The sequence below is a fragment of the Trematomus bernacchii genome, unplaced genomic scaffold (genome assembly GCF_902827165.1).
Source record: "Trematomus bernacchii unplaced genomic scaffold, fTreBer1.1, whole genome shotgun sequence".
Lineage (NCBI taxonomy): Eukaryota > Metazoa > Chordata > Actinopteri > Perciformes > Nototheniidae > Trematomus > Trematomus bernacchii.
Window position 1 is genome coordinate 7,681,672 of NW_022987739.1, and position 15,835 is coordinate 7,697,506.

At 41.8% G+C, this 15,835-nt stretch overlaps 2 protein-coding genes across 7 annotated transcripts; one reads left to right on the plus strand and one right to left on the minus strand.

Moving 5' to 3' along the window:
• The first annotated feature begins 536 nt into the window (after positions 1 to 536).
• chst14 (carbohydrate (N-acetylgalactosamine 4-0) sulfotransferase 14) lies at positions 537 to 3,462 on the plus strand. The gene is made up of 2 exons (XM_034147560.1): positions 537 to 927; positions 2,097 to 3,462. The coding sequence occupies exons 1-2, from the start codon at positions 634 to 636 to the stop codon at positions 2,922 to 2,924; spliced, it is 1,122 nt and encodes a 373-aa protein (XP_034003451.1). The 5' UTR covers positions 537 to 633; the 3' UTR covers positions 2,925 to 3,462.
• Positions 3,463 to 3,493: 31 nt separating this feature from the next.
• On the minus strand, positions 3,494 to 14,472 carry cep135 (centrosomal protein 135). 6 transcript variants are annotated; one of them, XM_034147555.1, is made up of 26 exons: positions 14,261 to 14,472; positions 13,395 to 13,509; positions 13,104 to 13,294; positions 12,799 to 12,966; positions 12,524 to 12,665; positions 12,311 to 12,395; positions 12,092 to 12,220; positions 11,697 to 11,912; positions 11,548 to 11,613; positions 11,247 to 11,397; positions 10,937 to 11,166; positions 10,690 to 10,845; positions 10,468 to 10,605; positions 9,926 to 10,003; positions 9,602 to 9,753; positions 8,776 to 8,891; positions 8,496 to 8,650; positions 7,862 to 7,917; positions 7,600 to 7,768; positions 7,408 to 7,518; positions 7,134 to 7,319; positions 5,378 to 5,587; positions 5,068 to 5,270; positions 4,852 to 4,956; positions 4,139 to 4,276; positions 3,494 to 3,936 (listed from the first exon to the last, which is right to left on the minus strand). In XM_034147555.1, the coding sequence occupies exons 2-26, from the start codon at positions 13,505 to 13,507 to the stop codon at positions 3,891 to 3,893; spliced, it is 3,510 nt and encodes a 1,169-aa protein (XP_034003446.1). In that variant the 5' UTR covers positions 13,508 to 13,509; positions 14,261 to 14,472; the 3' UTR covers positions 3,494 to 3,890. The 6 variants fall into 6 exon arrangements, with proteins under 6 accessions (XP_034003446.1, XP_034003447.1, XP_034003445.1 ...); XM_034147556.1 differs by having other exon boundaries at positions 11,247 to 11,394; positions 13,395 to 13,522; XM_034147554.1 differs by having other exon boundaries at positions 3,495 to 3,936; positions 13,395 to 13,522.
• Positions 14,473 to 15,835: the final 1,363 nt, after the last annotated feature.

The following is a 15,835-nucleotide window of genomic DNA, read 5'->3' on the forward strand; positions in this document are numbered from 1 at the left end:
TCGTTTGAAAACATCTGAATATTATCAGTATGGTGGGTAATTTCCAAACCTGAAAGTTTGGTTTAGCTTCTCAGTAAACTTGCTTGCAGGCTATAACATGCAGGCATGACAACAGAAAACTGTGATGAGACCTTTTTAACACATGCAAAGACTTAGGTATTTCCTTTATTTGGTGCACATTTCATGTTAATGAAGATAAATAAACGGTTCCAGGAAGTGACCAAAGGATTAAAATACAGGGGGCACTGAACCGTGGGAGGATTTTATTTTGAAACTTTTAACAGGACGTCTTAAAATGATGGTTCTGGTTAGCTTGGCATTAGTTTCCAAAGTTAAAGATACAATTATAAAACGAAATATTATGGGAAGCAGACACACAACGTTTTCTAGACAAATTGTTAAGCAATCTTTGTCTTTGGGGATTTGTGTTAATCAAAGAAAATGCTCTTCAACACGATTTTATTTTGAAAGGTCATACGGAAATTGCTATTTTTTACTCTCAAACTTTACCCGTTTTAAATTAACTATGGGTACGTGGTAGGTGACCAAGGGTTTGTTTTCTCACGTAGTAACATTAGTTATCCGTCGACTTTAAAAGGCTACGAGGTATTGAACACACCAGCCGGACACACTATGCTTCCTCGCAGGCAGGACTTCGGGATGAAGAAGTCTGGAGGACCGCGAAACAGCTCGGTTATAAACTTTAGGACCACGGTGATCCCGGGCTCGGTCCGCCGGAGCTCCGCGGTGCTTCCTTCGGTCCTTACCTTCCTGGTGATCGTAGCCTCCGGAGGCCTGCTGCTCATGATAGAGAAAGGAATGCTGAGCAGCATGGAGACACCTCCACCGCGGGGGGCCGGGAAGCGACAGGACTTCATGCGGCAGGTCGGGAGGCTCAGCCCGGGTGCTGAGGACGTGGACTCGCAGGTACAGTATGCAGTGGCTCCCTAGGTTTATGGACAGAGGCACCCTCACAGCATTCAAGTACCCCTCCATCGATTTCTATTGCATGTTCAAAATACACAAAACTCATCAATATATTTAAGTTTTTTTTTTGTAGTTACCGGTTTAAACTTCAGCGCTAGCTTGCCTTAATTCGCAGACTCATAACTGCCATATGAAGTGTTCAGCTGATTGAATATAGTGTGTTGGTACTTGTGGGTTATCTGTCGCCACTTTTTTGTTTTTTTCTGACTCTAAATACGCACCTTTTTTGTTTTTTTTCAGTCTCTCTAAATAACCCTAACCCCTAGGATTAATGTTTGTTATTTTGAGAAAAAGTTCATGTGGAGGAGCCAGCTTCCCGCTATTAAAAAGTAGACAGATAACCCACAAGTAGGCCTACCAGTTTTTTAAATTTTATTAATCAAGCCACTTTTTTCACCTTTTCCAAGTTTGTTAGGTGGAGTGTGTGACGTGTGAATAGGTCTAGTGTTGCCTGAGGCGATTTGATTAATCTTGTGACTGTACATTGCATAATATCACTGTAGGATTAAGGCTCTACACAGCTTTTTTGTTTGTGATGCCATGGTGGGAAAAAAACAATTTCAGTTGGTGATCAAAGGGAAAACCATAAGGCACTTTGCTAAAATGTTCCGATTTGTTATTGTTCTAATCAAAAACACATGTGCTTTTTATGGTGATCTTAAAAAATCCTGCAAGCCATAAAAGCTGGACCAAAAGGCTACAATTGGTGAAACCGCTGATCTTACATGTGTAAAGAAGTGGGTATATTGTTTTTTAACTAGTCTGGCCATTTTCAAACATCTGGTCACTTTAAAAGGGGCAGCAGAGGCCAAGATATTCTGTTTTTTTCCCCATGATTCAACTTTATAGTCTTTTCATGAGACTCTCATAAAGACCCATATCTTATAAATGCCACATCATAAGCTTGTATGCAGGCTTTGTATTATAACATTTTACATTTACAAGCCCAAAATTAGATTACCTTGATGAAATCACGATGACACAATCAGGGGGATTTTATCAGATGTCTTGATGTTATACAGCTCTTTCGACAGGCTGAATAATACAAACTCGGACTAGTTAACTGCTGTTGATCTGTAAAATTGTCACTGTTTTGTGTTCACGCTTAGATCCTTCAAGAGATCCGTAACCGGACCATCAGGTCTATGTGCAGCCAGAAGAACATGCCGCACAGCATCATGTCCCTCACCCCCCTGCAGAGGAAGACGCTGCTGCAGCACATCCTGGTGAACGATCAGTACCACTTCCTGTACTGCTACGTCCCCAAGGTAGCCTGCTCCAACTGGAAGAGGGTCCTGAAGGTTCTGAACGGGGTTCTGGAGAGTGTGGACGTCAGCATCAAGATGGACCACCGCAGCGACCTGCAGTTTTTGTCCTCTTTTAAACCCGAGCAGATCCAATATCGCCTCAAGCACTACTTCAAGTTCATGTTTGTGCGGGAGCCAATGGAGCGCTTGCTTTCTGCATACAGGAACAAATTTGGAGAGATCGAGTCCTACCAGAAAAAGTATGGCGTGGAGATCGTAAAGCGGTACAGGAAAACTCGCGCTAAGGACGCGCCGGTTAAAGGAGATGATGTGACGTTTGCAGAGTTTGTTCGTTACTTGCTGGACACGGACGCAGAGCGCATGAATGAGCACTGGATGCCGGTGTACAACTTATGCCAACCCTGTGCCGTGTCCTATGACTTCATCGGCTCCTATGAGCACCTTGAAAGGGATTCTGAGTTTGTGCTCCAGCGCATTGGAGCGCCTCCTCATGTTCGCTTCCCTGAGAGGCAAACGTGGTACAAGCCGGTCACCACGGAGACGTTACATTATTATCTGTGCACGTTACCACAGAAGCTACTGAGGGAACTCCTGCCCAAATACATTTTAGACTTTTCCCTCTTTGCTTATCATCTCCCCAACACAACCACTGAACACTGCCGGCATTAAATGTGCAATGTTTCATAGTTTTGAGAGAACTTTTTATAGAGCATTATTTTTTACTATTTGTATTACTAGGGAAGAAACAGTATTTTAATAGTTGTTACACATTTTGACTTGAGATGTTCCAATATCATCGCAGTATGCAGATTATTGGTCTTAACTTCAGAACCACTAAAGCTTGAAATTAGCTGAAGACAAAGAAACATATGAACCGATTTTGTTCCATTTCAACATGTTCCTGTCATGCACTGTTACAGTAAATGAACCAATTCAGTATATATTGATGCAGTTGTAAATAAGGTTGCCAGACCAAACTTTGCCTTTCCTTCTTCTACACTATTGGAGAAGCTAAAGGGTTAACAGCTTATGTGGGCCTTCAGTGGTTTAGCAGGCTAAAACACGAACTATTTGCCCACCGAGTTGTGGGTTTAAATCAAGCTTTGTGTGTTTTCGTTCTACGTCGACCTCTCCTCCACAATCTGTCCCCCACCTTTACCAACACTTTGGACTGTTTACCCTGTTATTAAACAGAAATTGAATTTTAGTGATGTACATTACTGCACATTTCTGTGATTTTGTATTTCTTTATTTTAGGAATAATTTAATAATTTAAACATTGTTAAAAAAAAACATGAATATAAAGCATAATACACATAACCACAGGGTTGTATTTTGCTACATGTGTGACGCTGGAGTCGTTGACAACCAAATTGATTTCAGAAAAACAGTTTTGAAGCTAAATCCACATTTTTACCAATGACTGTGTAACGTACTGACAGAGATGACTGCATCCAGTATTGTAAGTGGAGTCAATCAGTGGTTGGATATTTACATAGAAAAAAAGTAACATAATGTTTGAATGTTATCACTGTTACTAGTTTAAGTTAAATTGAACACTTAAAGCCGCTACTTACAAAGACCTTCACAATTCATTCACAGCTTCTAGTGGTTTCTAACTCACTCATCAAGTTGTTATTTATCTGTCTCTGTAGTTGTGGAATCTTTGAAGCTCACACTTCTGGAAAGAGAAAGAAAGAGGAATGGTGAAATAAGGAAGATGGTTTTTTTTTTTTAGATTTGTTATGGCTCATCATTCTTTTTTTATAATCAAAGAACATTGCTTCCTGTCTAACATGGACAAACACCAGCTTATTACCAGAATCTAACACAAAACAATGAGCCCTATTAAAAGCCATATCATTTTCATTTTCAAGACTCACTTGTCTGCCGACTTGTCGGTGGAGCGGCTTAGACTCCGCAGGATGGAGCGCTCTGGAGAGGTGTGGTGAGAGCTGGAGGTGACGTTGAGGGAGGAGAACGACAAACCCTGCCGGCGCATCTCCTGAACTGCCCGCTCTCTGTTGACACAGCCACAGTTAGGCAATCTTTACATGTTTAATATGTGCCTAGGCTTGTGGTTACATTCTTCTGACCGCAACCTCAAACAAGTCAGACAACAATTTGAAAACATCGCCTCAGGCTCGGACATCATTATTAGTTTCACTTTTATTTCCAGATACTCCAAAAGTAGTATACCTGTTTTATTGTCACCAAACTTGTATCAAGAAATGTTCAGTTTCCAAGAGGACACTTTTTGCTGTTTCACAGATAATGGAAAACTTTCAGTAGTGTCCCCAACATCCTGATAATATCCTTATATTCTCGCTCAGAGATCAAGCGTACATTTTTTGTCTGTGCAGCCTACTCAAAGTAAAAAGAAACTAGTCAAATATTCTGAAAAAAAAAAAGGTTTGTCGCATCAGTTATGCTATTTATGTAATTGCAAGTCTATAGCATCCATTATTTACTGAAATACATTAAGTCAAAAAGCTAATATAAAAACCCTGATGACAGATCTAATTTGTTTCAAACTACCAGCTTTGGGTACTCTCCATTAAATATTGAAGTGCTGGCAGTTGAAAAGTCAGCTCACCGTTCAAAGCGCTCAGAGGTCAACTGTCTTTTCAGAACGTCCATCTCCGTCTGCAGCTGAGAGACTTTGCTGCGGAGCTGCGCCACCTCCCTGGCATGCTCCGCACTGAGTGCACACACACACGAAAACAAATCAGAATCAACAGCTTGTAAAATAAAAGAGGCATTGATTCAAGTCTTGGAGTTCAAGTCAACATATTCAAAAGGACTTGTTTACGTTTTGCAGTCAGCCAGAGTCAGCCTGTCGCGCAGGACCTTTATATCTGACTCCCTCTCACTGGCTGTCAGGTGGGTTTGGAACTCCTTTTGCCGATTGCTGGAGAGAAGAGTCTCAAGGTTACGGACAGTCAGCCTCTCACTGGCCATCTGTTTCCTCAGGACCTCTGCCTCCGACTTCACATCCTCCAGTTCTCCTGTGACCTAGAAAACATACAGGTTTATTTTCAGAAAGCTTAAACATCTGCTACTGCTCACCTTCACGGATAACCTACACCTGGATGCAACAATAAGTCCGCAGCGGGACTCACCCTCTCCAGGTCCATGCTCCGGGAGGTGAGCTGGCGGGAAGTGAGCTCCTTGCCAGAGTCCAGTTTGACACACAGCTCCCTGACCGATGCCAGGTCAGAGAGGAGCGCGGCCTTCTCCTCCTGTGCTGAGAGCAGCTCCTCCTCAAGTCGGGACATCCCACGCACCAGAGACGACACTTGGGCCTCGTAAGCCTGCAGGGCCTGCGTGTGCTGGGGAAACGGCAGATGGAAAGGAACATTCATCTTAACATTTGTTCTTGTTCCTGATTCTGTGGTGGTATGAAGACTACCACCACTGAATTGTTTACTATCTAGCATAATATCTTAGTGTGGCAGCGGGGTGTGGTTAGAGCGCCGGCTGCTGGAGTGATGGGAGTGGCTCGGCTCCTTCTCCTTCTGTCCTTTTTAACCTGGGTGTGAGCGGAGGGGCTTACAGTGGCGCCCGAACAAGGACAGGACAGAAGGAGACGGATTCAGGGAATAACTTAAGTTTATTGTCCAACAAAACAAAAATAACAGCCAGCTCCAAAAAGGGCACGAAGCGGTGCGGTGGCCTAATCAGGTGTGTTCCGCGGCCAAGAAGTCCTCCCAGGACCCAGTCTACTGCAAGAGAGACCAGAACCAGGTTACCAACATGCTTTTGTTGAGTGGCTTATTACCTGATTCTGATCAGCTGTCTGGTCTCCGGCCGAGCCACTCCCATCACTCCAGCAGCCGGCGCTTTAACCACACTTAGCTTGCCTGCCTAATTATATTCCACTTTTTTTCTGATATAATTCATGTATAGGAGCATTCTTATGACGTGTATACACCGCAAAGAAAATATGTGACCCGCACTATCGAAATCAGTCGGAAGTCGCAACGGCTCATTTAAAAAATAAACGTGGAATTGTGTAAAAAAATAGTTTTTCGGGGTTCGGGTGTTTTGTTTGATTTTAAACAAACAAAGCCTTGGCTTTCAGAATATGAAACTTTTATTTCCAAAATCACACGATAAATACATGTTTGAAGCTTGTAAAGGGAAGATGACAGCTCTCACTCGCACCCTGCTCTTCCGCAGCGTCGCTCCCCCTCCCTCCGGCTGAAATTATGAATGTAAGGCATATAGTAATCATAGATAACACGGCAGGGTCCGTTACAGTTTGTTATCATCTGATTTCAATTAAACAAAGTCTTGGCTTTCAGAATATTAAACTTGTTTCGGCAAATTCAGATGATAAATACAACTTTGAAAGCTTGTAACGGCATATTTACAAGCGGAGAACGGAGTAACTTGACGTCACAACAGCCGGTGTTTCTCGTGAGTGTTTTCTCCGGGAAACAAACACAATACACACACACACACGTATACACACACACACACTCGCGAGCTTCCCCCAGACCAGTAATCCAAACGAAAATATCTTCCCTCCGTAGTATTTTGATCATTTGCTAATAATCAATCAGATCGATGGATTCCAGAGAAGAGGAAACTTTGAAGGCCTTTTTCTCAAAATGATGACTCGGTGACAGTCATTATATAATGTGACATATTTTGCGTACAAAAACAACCCTGATATCATTAGAAAGCTAGGAATCTCCTCTTTCCAACAGTGTATACAACTCAAAATGTGTCTTCGGGTCAATGCGACTGATTTCGATGGAGCAGGTCACATATGTGTCTCAATTCCATATATACATAGAAATTGTAGCATACCTCTTCTTCCCTTTAAGTTGACCTTGAATGGCTGTTGTTATTACGCATGCTATATCTCACCTGCTGGATTTCTCTCCCCTGGTGGCCGACAGTTTCTCGGAGGTGTCTGCGCTCTGTGTCCGAGGAGAGCAGCTCCAGGCGGATGGAGTTGTTTTGGCCTTCAGCATGCTGCAGCTTCTGCTCCCGCTCCTCCACGTCAGAGTGGGCCATCCTGAAGCGATCCAGCAGGTCCCTGTTCTCCTGCTCCTGAGGGTCCACCAATCACAGTCAATTAGCAGACAGAAGAAGGTGTATAAGATGAGGCGTGAATCTGCTACAGGAGTGTTGTTTTTACCTTTGCAGCCATCAGCTTTTCTATTCTGGACACCTCAGAGATGTAAGAGTGGACTCTTATCTTCAGCTCATCTTTCTCATGCAGAGCCTCCTCCATCTCCATATGTACAGCCTGCACAAACGCAACAGTGGCTGCTGTTATTTCCTTCTTTTCTTTGTATACAAAACAACGTCAGTGTGTTTTCCTACATACTTGGTTCTCCCTGGTCATTGTCGCCAGGTCCTCCTGCAGCCTCCTGTTCTCTCTGATCGTGATTTCTTTGTTTCTCCTGAGTCCATCCAGCTCCTCCTGACAGGCATCCAGCTGTCTCCTCAGGCTGGTTATCTCCCTCTCACGACTGTTTAGCGCCCCCTGCAGCTGACTGCGCCAACATCACATGTTAAATATCAGCTAAATAAAGGGACTTGTTTAGTTGTATTTAAAAACCAATGCAGAAAGAGACAACAATACTTACGCTAGTGAGTTGTCCATGTTTGTCACTGTGAGTCTCACTTCTTCAAGAGTCTGTTCCTGTGTAAATAATCAAGCCTTATTAGTACTTAGCACAGCTCTCTATCTTTTAAAACATTATGTTAATTTGTTTTAAAGTCTATCATCATACAATCCTCACTAGTCAATATGTGCATTGAAGAAATCACTTTATAATATTTTCTGGGGTCCATACTGGCTGTGAAGAGCTCCTTTAATGTTATCCAATGTAAATGATGGAGGACAAAATCCACAGACTTGGTTCCATGCAAATTATGTATGTCCTAAAAAAGGCTTCAAGATTCAAAGTTGGTCACATGTCATGTATGGTTAATTTGGTGCAAAATGTACTTTCCTTTTGTTTACCTTAACAGGAACAAAAAGGGTAAATACAGAACTAAGATCCAGCAACTTTGTAAAATAGCCACTTGATTTGACAAACAACTCCTACCTCATATTTAATCATTGTTTGCATAGAAAGAGGACTGTGTATGTTGTCCCCTCCTCCCTTACTGTACATTTGAAATGCTTTAGGGGGAGACCTTTATATAGCCACTTCGAACAGGAGAGATTATTGTTAATATGGGCATGTTTTGATGAGGTTTGTTGGGGGTGGCTACCTTTTTAGAACTCTCCTCCAGGAGAACAACCAGTTTTTCAGTCTTTTGATCCACCTCGTCTTGCAGAGCATCTTTCTCTCTATCCAGAGCAGAGATGGACTTCTGGAGAGTAGCCACTTCCTCTTTGTGCTTGGAGCCCCGCTGACTCAGCTCCCCTGTCAGGCGGAACCAAAATCAAGCAAAACAGTCAAGCAGCCGCAGAAAAAACCAAAGACATACAACAATACAACACCAACTGTGGCAGTCCATTCTGAACCTCATAAAATCCACTAATACTCACCTATTGTTTCCTCCAGTTTGTCAATCTGCTCATGGGCAGCATGCAGCTCATTGATCTTCACAGACAGCCGGTGTTGTGTTTCAGAAAGAGAATGCTCCATCTGCTCCTGCAGCAGCCTGCAGACAGACATCAACCCCTGATCAGTTTCTTTTCAGAATATCATTTTAAAAAATATATATTTTGGGAGTAGAACGGTGTCATAATAAGACACAAAAAAAGGCAACTGTATTCCGCTACAGTTTTTTTCAGTAAATACAAAGACCATGTGCACACATTCAGGACATGGGTCTGACACAAAGGCCTCTAACATTTGTGGGGGAAATGTTGCCAGTTTAGTAGGTAATGTAGAAAAGGGGAACAGCGTCAATGTACAGTTTTTTTTCCAGTACATCAAGATTTACATTTTTGCCCAGATGCATCCCAGTCTCAAATTTCTGGTACAGCAATTGTAATAAAGGACAAACTGTGATTTTCGCATGTAGTTTAATTTCACCTCTGTGGATACTGCCACTGCTTTAAGGTTAACATATGGCATCACTGATGATAGCATAAACACAGCTGGAAGTCCTGAACTTGCATTGTGATGTTATGATGTTCCCGTTTCTGCTTTACATACATAATAATGGCAACATTTCAGCATTTGTCTTTTTGCGCACATGTTGTATAAAAGCTAATCCAAAAGTAATGGAAAGTATTCAAGATACATTTCCTTATTGTTGTGACAGTTTGGTTACAGACTTCTTTAAAAAAGGTAAAAGTAATTGTATTTGGGTAAACTTTTGATACTTCATATATACCTCATTGTCATAAGAAATTCCACACAAACCTCAGAGCATTAGCCTCCGCCCTCTGATGGGAAACCTCCTCTGCATTCTGGACCAGAGCAGCAGACCGGACCTCCAGCTCCTCCTCAGCAGCCCCCCTGCTCTCCTTCAGCCGACTCACCTGGGAGAGCAGCTCCAGTCTCTCCCGCTCCAACTACACCCAAAAACACACAATGGGTCAGGTAAACATAAAGCAAATCAAACCCATTTAAGGATCTAAGTTAAAGTTGCAATCATCACCTAATAACTGTGTTCTGGGACTTTGGTATTTCAGACATTATGAGCATGTGTTTGAAAAGGTTTATCAAAATTCGTATCAGGCTTACACTCTTTACGGCATTCTCCAGATCAAGAATCCTCCTCTCCTCTCCCTGTCGGCCAGTGAGAGCTGAAGTCTGGCTAACCTGCAACAAAAAGAAAATCAGGCTCAACAAACTCCAGTGTCACTAATGTAAAGCTAGGCTTACAGTGAGCCTGTTAAGTCAGTATTATCTAACCATTACATTGTCCGACCAACAGTTTAAACCTAATGATATAAGTTACTATTACAGAAACAAGCAAATATTTACATCGATTTTCTTTTTGGATCAAAAAAGACCAATGATCAAGTATCAAAATTGTAGCTAATTAGCTTTCTGTCAATGGACTTATCGATGTATTGACCGATCCTTGCAGCTCTAGCTTCTAGCAAATTAAAACTATGCTTAACTCTGCAACTTGTTAACATCAAAGCAGTCCGCCTGCTAACATAAACCTATAATTGTCGGATAGAATTAATAACAACAGTATAGGTTAAAGCCTGACCAATATCTGCCATAATGGTGCAGAGAAATGATGCACACCATAAAAGGTATTACTCTGTACTAACCTGTAATCTCTCCATCAGTGTGTCTCTTTCAGAGGTCAGCTGATGGATTCTGATTTCTGCCCGATGGACCTCCTCCTTCAGTTTTAAGAGATCAGCTGACATATCTGTGCTGTGAACCAGCTTTAGGTCCTCTTGAGCCTGAGTGAACAATACATTAGGTTGTTTAAAAGTGTAAAAAAAAAAGGTGTCCAGCTTGTGGAATAATAACTTTCTATAACTCACTTGTTTAAACAGCTTTTTGAAATGGTCTCGTTCAGAGCTGAGGCCCTTCACATTGCTCTGGATGTCCTCCATGTGCCTCTCAAATTCCAGCAGAGCAGCCTTCAGCTCATCTCGTTCCTTTAATAAACGCACAAGTTCTGTCTCGGCAACACGTCCCTGAAAATGTGAGGTTAAAATGAAAGTTTAAAAGAGGATTATCTGAAAAGCTGTTCTAGAAGTGAGCGTGTTTTTTATTGTCACTGCTTACCCTCATTGCTTTGGACTGAGGACTCCTGCCCCGGGTTGGACTACGACTGGGGCTTAAATCTTGGCCCCCGGCCCCTCTGGCTCTTTTGTAGCGCTCAGCCTCCTGACGATAGTAATCCCGCTCCTCCTCTAGACTTTTGACAAATGCATCTAGCCGTGAGGGCGAGCGTTCTCTTCCACAAACACCATGTTTAGCCCGCATGGTCTCCAACTCCAGCACCAGGTCTCTGTCTAGAAAACAGAAGCAGGTAGGTAATACACCTATGTCAAAAAATCTATTGCTGCTATAAGCAGTTTCAACAGGTGCTTACCTGCTGCCATCATTCTCTCCATCTTGTCCTGCAGCCTGATTTTTTCCTCCTCTAGGAAATTCACCAGTCCCTCCATTTTCTCATTCTGCTCTTTGAGCTCCACCAGCTGGTCTCTGAGACGGTCTTTCTCAAAGTCCCCTTCAGACTGCTCCTAAATGTAATCATTGCCAACACTTTAGCATGGGTAATAAAACAGGACAGACTTATGGTAACATATAAATGTTAAGGATCTACTGAAGAATGTCAAATATATATTAAGTATTGCAGAAAATGACCATATTAATAGTATATATATACATACCCTTCTTGTTTTTGTTATGATATCCTCCAAGTCTTCAATGATTCTCTGTTGCCTTTGAATATGTTTCTGTTGAGATAAAGTTTCCAGGTTTTACAAGCAGAATGAAAATCCAACACTTTTATATTATCTCTCCTCCTGGCTATTCTTACTTTCGTTTCTTGCAGTTCCATGTCAGCAGTTTCCAACACGTGCTCTTTGTCCATCTCCAGGCGCTTTGCCAGGTCGTCAATGGTCGTCAGCTCTTCACACAGTTCCAGGTTCTTTATGGAGAGATTGGCCACTTCGCAGGAGGCATCTTTCTTCCTCTGCTGCAGACCCACCACCTTTTCCTCTAATGTCATGTTGGTCTCCTGTAGGTATTCAATCTGTAGAACACAACGCAGCAGCTAAGAGTCAGCAGAGAGGAGGGTGGGTACGAGCAACCATGCAGACTTCTCTTATAGAGGAAATGTTTTTAAAACCAGGTGAGAAAACGTCATATTCTAGTAATATCCTTGATGCATTATACATCAGGGTAAATATCCTGTTTGACTACAATGCTTGCCTGGAGGTTAAGATGGGCAATCAGTTTCTCGTTGCTGAAGTTCTGAGCCTCGAGAGAAACTACATCGTGAGGTCGTCCTCCGTGAAGAGCACGGTTCAAACGCTCAATCTCTTTATTCCTCTCCTCCACCTGAAGGGTTAAGAATATAAGTATTGTCATGTCTTTAGTAACATTTGACTTGTCATAGTAGTAAATGATTCATGTTTCTTTATTTCTTACCTGTGTATTTAAGTGTTGTATAAACTCCTGAGCATTTTCCAGGTCCAGTTTGACTTTGATGATGTCTTCTTGTAACTCATTTATTCTAGAAATAAAAATGACAATCAGTCAGGTTGTCGCTAAGAAGCATGCAAGCATATACCAACAACACATCCATTGAGTAGTTCCCCACTCCCTTAATAATACAGCTCAGCTTCAACATAAAAAACTAACCTTCCATCGGCCAAAAGAAGGAGGTCAGATATATACGGATCATCAGGCTGCGACACAGGATAACCAGATGTAGAGGAGGAAGGTATGAGATCATCAATCTGCATTCTCTGACGCCTGAAAGGGATGCTGCGCTTCTTTCCACCTGTGAGTGTGTGCAAGAGGAAAGGAGGATCAAATTCTTCAGTTATAGTTAACTTTTGATTTTCCTTTTATACCCACTTCATATGTTACTTTCAATGCAATTCATACAGTTCAGGTCAGATCCCTGATATTACCTGGTGTTTGCACCACAGCTTGCATGTTTTTCTCCTGCAGCTGTTGGATGCGCTCAGCTTTAGCCTTGCTATCCTTCTCCAAACAGCGAACTTTGTGCACATACTGATTATTTAAAAACTTCAGGTCCGATGTCTGATGGTCCAGTTTTCTGATGTGGGTCTTGAGCTCTAAAACAAACAAGATAGTGTCAAATAATGTTGTGTGTGCTGGTCCTTGACCAGCACACACAACATTATTTGACACTGATAAGGGAAACTGTTTCAATTTGTACTGAAGAGGGGGACAACTGGTTATCGCAGCTTACCTCTGCTGACACGGTCTTTCTCCTCTTTCAGCTTGAGAAGTTCGAGGTGTAGCTCATTGTTTTCCCTGACTGCCCGGGCATTCTCTGCCCTGTATGGCTCTAGAAGAGCATCAAAGTTTCGAGTTTCTTTTTCAGTTTTCCCCGCTGACAGTTTGGCATTGCGCAGACTTTCAGTTGTGTGGACCAGGTCACTGTAATAACACATGTAACAAACGTAAGAACATCTCATACACCTCTACAGACTGGCTGATATTAAGGAAAGAGCAAAAGCAGAAGGATTAAAGGTATTACCTGAATAGTTTCTCCACTAGAGGCAGTGACTCTATTCCTAGTGGGTGTCTGTAGCCTAGCTGATCCAGACGCTTCCTCAAATTGACAAACTTCCTCTCTGCATTGTTGTTCATGGCTGTGATGTGACACTGACACAGACGGTTACATTAGCTTCAGATAAAGATAAGATAAACTTGTACTGATCCCAGTTTGGGAATTTATTTCATTACATCAGCATGTAGACAAGCATTGCAGATTTATTCAAAACTAAATAAAATACAAAATAAAAAGCAAATATGTATAAACTGTAAAAAATAAACAAAACAGAACAGTACATATGTATATATTAACAGTGAAAGATGTATAGCTCCTAGAGTATCTCTATTGAATATACAATATTAATATAACGATTAACAAATAGAATTGAAGTCGGTGTACTTTGATAGGCCAGCCCATAACTATTACATAAGTATGAAATGTATAATAATATTTATATTAAAACGGTACGTTACAGTTTGGAATAGATTTAAATGCACAAGGTACAGTTTCGAAACAATATATACAAATACGTTAGTTAGTAAGGCAGCAAAGATGAATACAGAATATATTAACAATAACATTAAACGTATATATTTATGACCTGGTTGGTGTTAAGAGTGTAAACTAAATGACAGAAGCTCACAAAGTTAGCCAGGTATTTAATGATAGCTAACGTTACTAGGCTAGCTTACATGCTAATAAGCTGACATTAGCCTAGCTATGTGTGGTTGACTAGCTATTGAGCTAGCTTGTACGATAACAACAACAACCACTAACCAGCTCCTTGCTAATGTTAACTAATGAACCTAGCTAGCGTTAGCAGAACCACATCTCGAGTCACAACTTACCGGGTAGTGGACACCGCTTTGCTGACAGCTAGCTTAACGGACTTAAATGTCTCTTTGTTTCGATAACTTGCAATAGACTACTTGTGGTATTAAAGTTAAAGTTTGATCATCATCAGCTCTGGTTTTAACATGTTCTCGCGGTAAAGGGGTTTGAAAAGAGCGCCGATGATCTCCAGTTTGGATTCGTCGCCATGGAAGTAGTGAAAGCATCTGGGACTGGGGAGCTCGTTTTGTGAGCCGGCGTTGTCAGGATGGAGGGCGGAGACAACGACGTTAATAGTTTTTTCTTCTAAAAGTCTGACTGTTTGGCACTGAATGGATATGACGGACTATAAAACAATTATTTCAGTAAAAAGTTAAGTGAGCCGATAAATAATATATTTTTTAAAGCTCCCATGTCATGCTTTTCCGGTTATTACCCGTCCCCTTGTGTGTTATGAAGGTTTTTATGCATGTAAACGGTGTGCAGAGTCAAAACCCTCAAAGTACACCCTGTAGCGAGTAAAACTCTAACACAGAAAATACCTCCTCAAAACGCCTCGTTGGAGATACGTCACTGCCCATTTGATTCTTCCATTTAGTTCCGGGTACCGCCTGATGTCATGCGGTACCCGGAACGAAATGGACCAATCCCGAAGAGCTATGGCCACACCAGCAGCGTCGTGTTCCTCCTCCAGAGGTTCGAAGAACCGGCATTTCACAGACGAAAGCTTCCAAAACATTGCCCAGTTTGAGGCCGGATATGCACAGCTTGTTTGGACCGTTTGGAGCAGGGGAAGATCTGGGTATACAACCTGTAAGTTTGCATTGTTATTTGTGTATTTATCAAACAAGACTGTTTAAATGTGTAAACTGTGTTGGACTGCTAAGCCATTGACACAGTGCTAACTGTGCTAACTAAGTTGCTAGAGTTTCCATATATCAACTCTAATATCAGCAGATGGCCTTGCATACATGTATCTCATAGCAGGAGAATGTCTGCATTCACACACAAAATACCTATTGACAGTATACTCCGGGTGATTTGCCGGTCAGTCGCGAAACGTAATTACATTATAGCTGGCGTAGCGATCTAACACACGGAGCTAGAGCTAGTTTCGGTCAGAAAAACATTTTTGTGATGCTACGTTGCTAGCGTTTAAATATATCAACTACAATGTCAGCAGATGGCCTTACATGTTTGTCATGGCAGGAGAATGTCTGCAGTCACACACACGGAATACTCATACAGTATACTGTACTGTGATTTACCGTACATTGTGACCGTACATATACTGCATGTAGCTAACGAGGCTAGCTGTATGCTAGCGCAAAACAATGTATTCATGCAAGTTACATTGTATGACCGAACGTAGCAGAATACCCGTATACGATTGCAATTATAAACACGTTATTGCTAGCCTAATATGAACCACTAGCTTTTGTTCATAGTAGTTTTATTACACTGCATTATAGTTGCCTTTCCTCCAAGCTAACGTTCATATCGTGTTAGCTACCAAGGTAAACAAAGCTAGGTTAGCATATTAGCAGGCAAGCTGTTCATTACACAACTACTACTAACGAATCTAAAACAAC

What these genes read in the sequence shown, in the direction of transcription:
- chst14 (XM_034147560.1), top strand. Translation starts at nt 634, where the DNA reads ATGCTTCCTCGCAGGCAGGACTTCGGGATGAAGAAGTCTGGAGGACCG. An exon ending in CTGAGGACGTGGACTCGCAG is followed by an intron (nt 928 to 2,096) that starts GTACAGTATGCA and finishes GTTCACGCTTAG; the next exon opens with ATCCTTCAAGAGATCCGTAA.
- cep135 (XM_034147555.1), bottom strand. Translation starts at nt 13,507, where the DNA reads ATGAACAACAATGCAGAGAGGAAGTTTGTCAATTTGAGGAAGCGTCTG. An exon ending in CTTCTTTTGGCCGATGGAAG is followed by an intron (nt 12,396 to 12,523) that starts GTTAGTTTTTTA and finishes TTTTATTTCTAG; the next exon opens with AATAAATGAGTTACAAGAAG. An exon ending in ACCGACAAGTCGGCAGACAA is followed by an intron (nt 3,937 to 4,138) that starts GTGAGTCTTGAA and finishes TTCTCTTTCCAG; the next exon opens with AAGTGTGAGCTTCAAAGATT.